Source organism: Ruditapes philippinarum, unplaced genomic scaffold (assembly GCF_026571515.1).
Source record: "Ruditapes philippinarum isolate M1 unplaced genomic scaffold, ASM2657151v2 ctg2348_1_1_1_1, whole genome shotgun sequence".
Taxonomy (NCBI): domain Eukaryota; kingdom Metazoa; phylum Mollusca; class Bivalvia; order Venerida; family Veneridae; genus Ruditapes; species Ruditapes philippinarum.
Genome location: NW_026862124.1, coordinates 91,575 through 101,076, shown reverse-complemented (window position 1 = coordinate 101,076; position 9,502 = coordinate 91,575). Strand labels below are relative to the sequence as shown.

Genomic DNA, 9,502 nt, shown 5'->3' with positions numbered 1-9,502 from the left:
TCATATAATATATTAGACACTTGTTGAACTTCATAAACTAAATTAGGGTACCTGAAAAGTTCTGATTTTATTCACGTTATTTTGGACAAAATTTTAAACTCAGATCTTGTGTAAAATAAACTCAGTAAGTTCTTACGTAAAACTAACTGTTCACTAGAAAACTTAATGAGATATGAATGCAGTGCAAATTGTTTTGTGGGAGAATGTACCGGGTATATTACACAGAACTTAAATATCTGAACATTTTAACTAAAATGTTAAAAAAAACTATCCTGTACAATTTATATTAGAACTATCCTGTACATTTTATATTAGAACTATCCTGTACATTTTATATTAGAACTATCATTTACATTTTAATTTGTAATATCTTAGAATGACAAGATTTTAACTATCCTTTATATATCTTATTTTAGAATGGCCAATGAGATTCCCAGATTTCATTTTTGTAATTTTAGAATGACCAATGAAAATTCTTCTGACGTTCAATTCTTCCATTATTGTAAAGTCAAACCAAACAGATTTTGGACCGGCATTTGGCCGGAAAAGACTAACTAAATCAATCATTTTTCAAAGTTAAGTATTTGTTCAATGAAAAAAGGAAAGTAACTACAGGGATAGTCAACTAATCCTTAATTGTCTAATAATGAAATGATAAGCCTACTTTTTTCCATGAATACATTTTTCAAAGCACTTATTTTTTCAAATATATAATGTAGTTAGAAATGAGTCATTTGCTTCCAGTGGTGTGCCACTGGTGCCCTGACCTGACATTTATTGCATATCATTGTAAAAGTGATAACAAAACAACAGGTGGTACGTTTTGATGAATGAGCATAATTTACGCTTGACAAGTGAAAGGTCAAGTAATATATCATACCTTGAAGTAAAACTGTTTGAAATGATAATTCATGATTTAATGTCATAACTGTAATAAATGATTATCACTGTACCCTTTAAACATGTTAAATCTAATGAGAAAATTGAATTAATTTTAGGTACCAGTTTGCTTATCTTTTGAAATGTTCTTTCAAAAATTTAGTATACAAGTTGTTATAAAACTGAATTTAAAAAAAGAGTCACATAAAGACTTGCTTTTATTTTCAGTTCGTCTCATATAGAAGTCGATTGTGCTTGCTGTATGTGGGTATGATATGTATAAACATATAAGTTTTCATTAATTTAAACATTTGTTTTTGTCTAACATTTCAAAATTCACATATTTTAAAGCGTTTCAAGTAAATTTCAAAATTCACATATCTTAGCTATATCATAGTTATTCAAGCGATGAAAATGAAATTTTATATATACATGTATTATAATGTTTCAAAATGTATCCGGTTTGACAAAAATATACAATACTGGAACTAAAACTGAAAGTTAAACTGATCGTATTATGGTTTTTGCGACATTTTCCGTAATTATATGACGCAATCAGTAGAAAGTACCCAGGTTACACCATCTTCGAAAGAGCTTGAATTGCAAAATACCTGGATATCTTCCTTTCTGGTATATGATATTATCAATCGTTTCTGTTTCACCACGGTAACGTAACACTATCATAGCTTAAAAAACAAAACATTTCATTTTGTGTTATTTTTGTGGACAAAAAGGTTTAAATGATATTTTTTCCTTATGTATTTATGTCATATGGTGATAGTCGATACACATATGTACAGCAGATTTCATTGACAACAAAAAGAAATAAATTATGCCTCCAAATTGCCTTTTTTTTAATTCTCCAATGCTTTTTGATTTTGGTGTATTTTCATGGTATACAAAAAGTTACTCATTGGTCAATTACCTTAACCATTTTTATTTGTTGCTTTTTGGTTATAAGTACAGCTATAGTGTATTAGTATTTTGTATGTAAGTCAAAATATTACTACTTTTTTACATTATGCCACTTTTTTGACGAATTATTTCACACATATATCGCTACTTTCTTCATGTTATAAACACCTAATATTATCTAACACCTAATATTATCTGAAACCATTATTTAAACATTATAAAATTCATATTTGCCCTTTCTAAAGAAAGTAAAACTTTATTTGTTTCTGAGACATAATGTGCCTTTAATGATTTCATACAGTAATAGATGATATGTTACAGTAAGATGAATGCCGGTAGCCATCGATGTATAAAATGTTTGATTATATAAAACATACCCTTTGTGGTACCTGGCTGCAAAACTATGCTGACAGAACTTTATTTATTTAAACTTTTATATTTTTTGTCGACCCGTTTACCCATCGAAAAATAGTTTGGCGCCAAACTATAAATAAAAAGTTTAAGTCAGTAATGTTTGCTTTAAACTGTACAATGTAGTTTCGTTTTCTCTTCGTAGGTAGAAAATATCAAATTGGGCCAAAAGTTCGTTGTAGTATTAAGAGTACTATCTCATTTAGTTTTTTGTACATTTTTATGTAACTACCAATTGAGTCATTCTAAGTGCACGGTAAATTCATATATGAGCCGTGTCACGACAAAACCAACATAGTGCGTTTGCGACCAGCATGGATCCAGACCAGCCTGCGCATCCGCGCAGTCTGATCAGGATCCATGCTATTCGCTATCAGTTTCTCTACTTGTAATAGGGTTTGTGAGCGAACAGCATGGATCCTGATCAGACTGCGCGGATGCGCAGGCTGGTCTGGATCCATGCTTGTCGCAAACCCATTATGTTGGTTTTGTCGTGACGCGGCTCATTTAACAATATGCATTGATAACAATTTAAAAAGAAAATGCTCACATTTGAAATGAATGCGTTATTTTCTAATTGTTTCGTAGTGCACCCATTACTTAGTAGTTCAAATCAAACGGATTATTTTAAAAGCAAGAAGACAAACAGTAAAACAATTGATCTCAAGTATGGTTAATTATATCAGTAATTAAAAATATAAATACAGACACGTATTAGTTGTGAGGGGGAACTGCATTAACTTATTAAGTAATGAACTATTAATATACTGTTGTCTAATGTAAATCAAACATGACTCACTTAAAACACGTTAACTGGGTCATGGAAAATTTGATTAGTGTATTAATAGGATTCATGGAAGTATCATAAAATATTACGGGTATAAACAAGTTCAAGATTGTTTTATTAAAGTGTATTACACACTAGTAGTTTAATATTGACGAATTTAGTCGATTATCTATGGTGGCTTATTTTTGCCATTCGTGTTTTCGCCCCGCGACACCGCTAAGCGAAAAGTCGGAAATTAACAATTTAAAATGGCGGGATGCGCAGCGAAAACACGCAAATAAGCGAGGGTGCGGGGCGAAGTTTAATAAATAAAACTTCGCCCCGCGGGGTTGCGGGTGAGATTTAAGAAATAAAACGGCGGGGCGCGGAGCGAAAACACGCTAATTAGCGCCCCCGATGATAAGCGTGTTTTCGCTCCGAACCCCCGCCATTTTAACTTGAAAATTATCGACTTTTCGCCTGGCGGGGTCGCGGGACGAGAGCACGCTAATTAAAGAGGGCGCGCGGCGAAGTCTTATTTATTTAATTTCGCCCCGCGACTCCGCTAATTATCGTGTTTTCGTCCCGCGACCCCGCCGTTTTATTTCTTAAATCTCGTTCCGCACCCCCGCGGGGCGAAGTTTTATTTATTTAACTTCGCCCCGCGTCCTCGCTAATTAGCGTGTTTTTGCTGCGCGCCCCGCCATTTCAACTTGTCAATTTTCGACTTTTCGCCTGGCGGGGTCGCGCGGCGAAAACACGAATGGCACAAATCAGCCACCATAATTATCCAATAATCTAAATCTATAAAAATTCTTATAGTGCGAGGGCATTTGTAAAGTATGTAATCAGTCTACACCTTTTTTAAAAGTTATTTGGTTCTTTTTACATGTTCGTTTCATGAATATGCATGAAAATAAAAACACTCGGACTAGCAAATATTAATATATTCGGGTTACAAGAAAACGCAGAGCACTAAAAGTAAAAGTGAATACGACAAAGAGTTTGCTTTTTCTGTTTCATTTAAAAAACATGTTCTGTTATTTTAATATAACATCAAACATAACATTTTATAATAAAGAAACAAATGTGTATAAAAATCGTATATACATATATAATAACATTTATGAGATCAAAATTTCATAGAAACATTTTCTTACAATATACACTGGCACATAACAACACATAACAGCACATAACAACACACAAAGAAAACAAGTGGGTTTTTTTTTAACAAAAATATTAAACGCACATAAAAGCCATTTACTTTCATTTAGAGTGCATAATTTGGCACTTTTTGAGCAAAGATCATTGGCAGTCTTATATACATGAATAAATCTATCTTTAAACTAAATAATATTAACTAATATTGCTGCCGTCCGAAAGTTTGAGGTTTTTGTACAAATAGTTCATATTTATCATATTATTGTATAAAAAATGAAATACATTATACCCTTGCTGTTATTAATTATGTACATGTTCTATTCAATATATTATCATTGTCTTTGTATGTAACCATTATTATTTTGTATGGAAGTCAAAATACTACTGTTTACATTTTGCTACTTTAATAACAAATAGCTATCAATTATCACTACTTTTTATACACAATTATCACTACTTTTATACACAATTATCACTACTTTTATCAGGACTGGTATTAAGCATTTAACGTGATGTAAATCGGTTATTTAAACGCTATTTTACTCGTGTTTCCCTTTTTAAAGAAAAAAATTGTTTTATTTTTGAGGCATAGTGTACCTTTAAAATACCTTGTAAGTAAAGCATTTAGGTGCTCTACTAAACTATTAAAATGAAAGTTAAAATCATTTTTGGAAAATTATGTACCATGAAAAGGTTGCAAAATACGTATTATATATTTCTGCATGAATACGTGTTCTTGAATTTAGATGGTATGATATATGTACGTGTTGTAAGTTATGAGCATTTAAAACACAACCTGTTGTTACCAAATATAAAGCCAAAATTCGTATAATGCCTGGTCAGCCAACACATCTGTATAATCTGACAAGGTTCTGCAATTTTCATGTAATTTTGTTTTGATTATTTATTGCTTCCGAGGGATCACACTTTTTCCAGATTTTTATACTTCACAACTGTAGCTTTTAAAGTGTTGTGTGGCAGCTGTAAAAAGTTGTCCCGTACTTCACTTCAGTGTTGTTATATTTTCTGGTCCTTCGTGATCAACATTCGTGAGGGATCTATTCCTCATTAACAGACTCAAGCAAACTGAGTCAGCAATTTTCATGTAATTTTCTTATGGTTAAAGTTTCCAAGGGACCACACTTTTTTCCAGATATCTATCCTGATTGTTGTTCAATTTTTGTATTTTGTTATTGAATACCCTTAAAATTCAAATGGACTGTTCCAAATTCAAAGTCGGCCACATCCATTACACACAATCAGCAGGTTGAAGGTTAAATCTCAAACAAGCCAAAATAATGTTGATGATCTTTAGAAACGAGACCAGGACTATAATCTATTTGCACGTGCAGCGTCGTGGCGACTTCCACTTCTATAACCTTTTGTATAATGAGGTCAGTTTCTGAATTGACGCCATTTCTACATTGATGTTGAACGGATGCTACCGGGACATTCGTGTTGCCTTGTTTTGTCATCACTTTGTACCCAACACTGCTATTCAAGAAATATATAAATTAGTATGTGATAAGTATTGACATATAATAAACTAGTTGTATACTAAATTTAATAAAAGTTTGTTTTACAATAAGATGACATATAAGACATAGTTAAGGCGTACAGTAATTTAGTCATGATAAAATATATTTTGACACGATAAATGAATGTTAAGAAAGCAAGAATATTTATTTATCTTCTTGCAGTTTTCAAAGTTCATCGACACTTTTTTCAGTTGTTTAACATATTACATGCTCTTAATCCATTATTCAAACATTATTTGATACGTCTGACATTTCTAAATAATTAAAAAAAAATATTTCTGAGGCATAAAACCGAAACATGCTCAACACTTACTATGTCCGGTCACATTTTTCGGCTTTAAAACGAACACAGCTGTACAGAAAGTAGACGCCCCCACTTTCTACACGTATCGCGTTATTGTGATGGTTCAGTTTTCCCGCCATTTTCTCAGGAAAACTATGTGTCCACGTCATGGTATGGTGTCGCACTACTTGAAATAAATGATAATTGTTAGAGCAAATAATTCACTTATCTTATAAAAAAATATGCTTATTTGCCTTAAGTCAATACCATTCACCCACCTACTAACTATCCATTGCTATAAAATATCCGAAAGACAAAATGGTTCGTTTTTGTTTCTAGATCTACATGTTTTAGACATACACTTGGAACATACCAAATTCGACGAAATATGTCAATTGTAAAGAAATATATCTTTAAATGTAATCTCCCCTTGATAATTAAGTGGCAGTGATTCAATATTTGTGTTTAGTCCTTACTCTAATGGAACCGACACTGATTAACCTTTTCATCCAAAATGAGTCCGGCCAACCTGCACATTCTTGTATTCTGATCAGGCTCTATAGTGCTGGTAGCTCTTTTTTTTTTAATGTTACTGAAATCCCTTAAACTTTGAATGGACCGTTCCAAAATCAAAACAGGACAAGTCTATTGAAGAAATTCGGCAGGGTCAGGGTTAACAGACTATATTATCTGATAATAAAAAAGTGCCAAACAAACAATGAACAAGGTAGAGCCATACGATCCATGTGACAAAGTCAGCAATTACTGCATTATGTTTACTAGTTATTTTATTAATCAATACATGAGGACGTAATAATGTATTCGTTTTCTTTTCTTGATTTGTTACATAAAGTCAAAGATAAATGCACTGGAATTATGCACCACTTACGTGTTCCAGACAGATGTATGGCCGAACGTTTTCTTGTGAGCAAAGTATTGATCAGCCTGGATACCTTGGTATTCTCTTCATTAGAAACAGTTGATTCATTTGATTGAGTTTGTCTGTTGCCACTTCCAATCATATCTGAAGTAATAAAGGAACCAGTTGATTATTTTATGCAACTCATTGATACGAACCAAAATAAAAATAGATTCATAAAAAAGGTCAGGATGAAAGTCGATCTTTATTTAAGAAATTACAATGAAACATCCATGATATAAATAATTTAGAGAATATGTACACAGACACTCATTCAACTATATGTGAGATTATCTTTGTGCAAATCAATGGATGTTGAACCTACATGCATGTAAAATATCTTCAAAGCAAGTTTTATTATAGAGGCAAGTTAACATACTTACAATTTCTTGTTATTGCATTCCACCGTGTGTTGAGATTCTAAAAAAAGAATGAACGCTTGTATTGTGAGACATTTTACAGATATTATATTTATAATTTATCTTATATCTTAAAACATTAGTAGTTTTCTCGTCACTGTACACTATGACCCTACCGTAAATGAGAATGGTATTCCTTTTAATAATTAAGCCCTGTCACTAATTTTCACTATCTTAAATGATATACTTACTTAAAAAAATGATAGTTATGTTAAATCTAAAAAATTTCAATTTTACAAATGTTATATGTTATAGTCTTACCTTTTCTTGTCTATCCAATACGTTTTCAACTAGTGACACTACGTCGTTTAAGCAACAACCTTTTCCATCTGTTTTGATGAAAATGTTTGATAACTCATATGTTACTCGTTTGCAATCTACACACAAAATATGCTCTTTAATGATATCTTTCGCCTTGTTAGACGATAATTGCTTTTCTGCTATGTTTTCTATAGTTTCTCCTGATGGCACCTCCCCACCGCCGTACATTTTGAAGGTGACTAGAATAAAGGGCATTATGGAAACTACAAACACAATGAGTATTATATTCAATGTGGCCAATGCTACAAACAGCTTCTTCAAACTATTGTAGTTTCTTCTGAGTTTTTCGAATTCTGCATTGTCATTTTGTACTCGTTTTATTATCTTTCTTTCATTTATCATTTGCTGGAGTTGATAGTCTCGTATGTTCTCATCTCTTTCTTTAAAATCACTGGTATCATCACTTAAATCTTCCTTTGAATATTCCATATTCGCATCACGTTTAGCACGTGGTGGTTCAACAACTTCAACAGTTTCGTTTTTGTCATGATTGATGTTTAACGTATACGAATTTTCGTGTTGTCTACCGTCACCTATCCTTCCATTTTGCTGAAGATGCAGATCACAGGTTCTCTGATAATGCAATTGATGAGACTGATTATGTGGTGTTTTCTGAACTATTTGATCGGTGCTATTACACTTTGAGCATGAACGACAGGTTGAACATTTAAGTCCCGAATTAGAAGCTGCAGTTGCGCACTTGCCAATAACTGTTGGCGTTGCATCAGAACTTGAGTGATGACCTGGTTTTTCTTCTAGACAATTCGTACATCCTTGAGCTGCTGCAGCATCACCTCCTTGTTTGCAGGTTTGTCCGTTTCTAAATGTAGAATGATCCGACTCTTTCACGTGTGTTGAACATTCGGCGCAGCTACACGGTCTGGTCGTTTTAGGCTCACAGAAGATGACCGATTCTTTATTTGACGTCTCCGCATGGCAGCAATGTCTAGATACAGACTGATAGTCCATATCCGAAGCAGTTCTTTTGCTTGTAAATTTATCAGCATCAAGAGAGGGTTCAGCTGAATGTTTCTCATGAGGATACCTCTTGATGAGGCCTAAACTTTTTCATTTACACCATTGAGTTAAAGTTGTTATTTAGTAGCATACGTAAATTTACAATGAGTTAGTTGCTATCTTTCAACAGTACTAGTAATGTAATCTTCTATTCCAAAAACTGTTTCTATAAAAAGGTGACTGGGAAAACACCTGTGACTCGATATCTATGTACGTGTATATTAAATTGATATTTTGTACACTTTAATCACTTAAATGATTACTCCATATATAAAATGCTTTAATAAAAGTTTATACAATGTTTAAAAAAAATGACATTAATCCACCAAATCTATCAAGAGATATATTAAACACAAATAATTGAGTGTTTCTCCGGTTTAATTTTATTAATTATCTATTTAGAAGACAATCATATATTACATTTATTTACATATTATTGTATAGATAACACAGTTGATGATATATACGTGATTTAATAATTTGATATAAACTGCATTTGAATTACTTCTTTTTCCAAGGGACTTATTTATTGTATTTTCGGTTTCTATTTTAGGTATATCAGGTTTTTTTGGTGATAAGATATTCACATTGAAGAAAATCCTTTTTTTTTTGTCGTTGCGACTAATCAAAGTTTCTATTACTGATAGAATGATTTGGAACTATTTTTTATATGACGTAATATTTACAAAAATAGGACTTTTCATTGGGTAAACCAGAACGTTATGGTTTCATTTGTAAAGATAGTATTTTAATTATAGTTGTGAAATCAAATGTAGCCTGTGAAAAATTATATTTATATAAACAAACTTTAAAAACAATTGTTGTATGTTAAACAATATAAAACTGTTGTGTTTACATAGAAATTGTTTC

At 32.1% G+C, this 9,502-nt stretch overlaps 1 protein-coding gene across 3 annotated transcripts; it reads right to left on the bottom strand.

Annotated features, from left to right (window-relative positions):
- Positions 1-4,562: 4,562 nt before the first annotated feature.
- LOC132718024 (uncharacterized) lies at positions 4,563-9,101 on the bottom strand. Of its 3 annotated transcripts, none has more exons than XM_060701626.1 (5): positions 7,556-9,101; positions 7,259-7,295; positions 6,846-6,980; positions 5,987-6,143; positions 4,563-5,629 (listed from the first exon to the last, which is right to left on the bottom strand). In XM_060701626.1, the coding sequence occupies exons 1-5, from the start codon at positions 8,582-8,584 to the stop codon at positions 5,410-5,412; spliced, it is 1,578 nt and encodes a 525-aa protein (XP_060557609.1). In that variant the 5' UTR covers positions 8,585-9,101; the 3' UTR covers positions 4,563-5,409. The 3 variants fall into 3 exon arrangements, with proteins under 3 accessions (XP_060557609.1, XP_060557611.1, XP_060557610.1); XM_060701628.1 differs by having other exon boundaries at positions 4,563-5,626; XM_060701627.1 differs by having other exon boundaries at positions 5,987-6,140; positions 7,556-9,100.
- Positions 9,102-9,502: the final 401 nt, after the last annotated feature.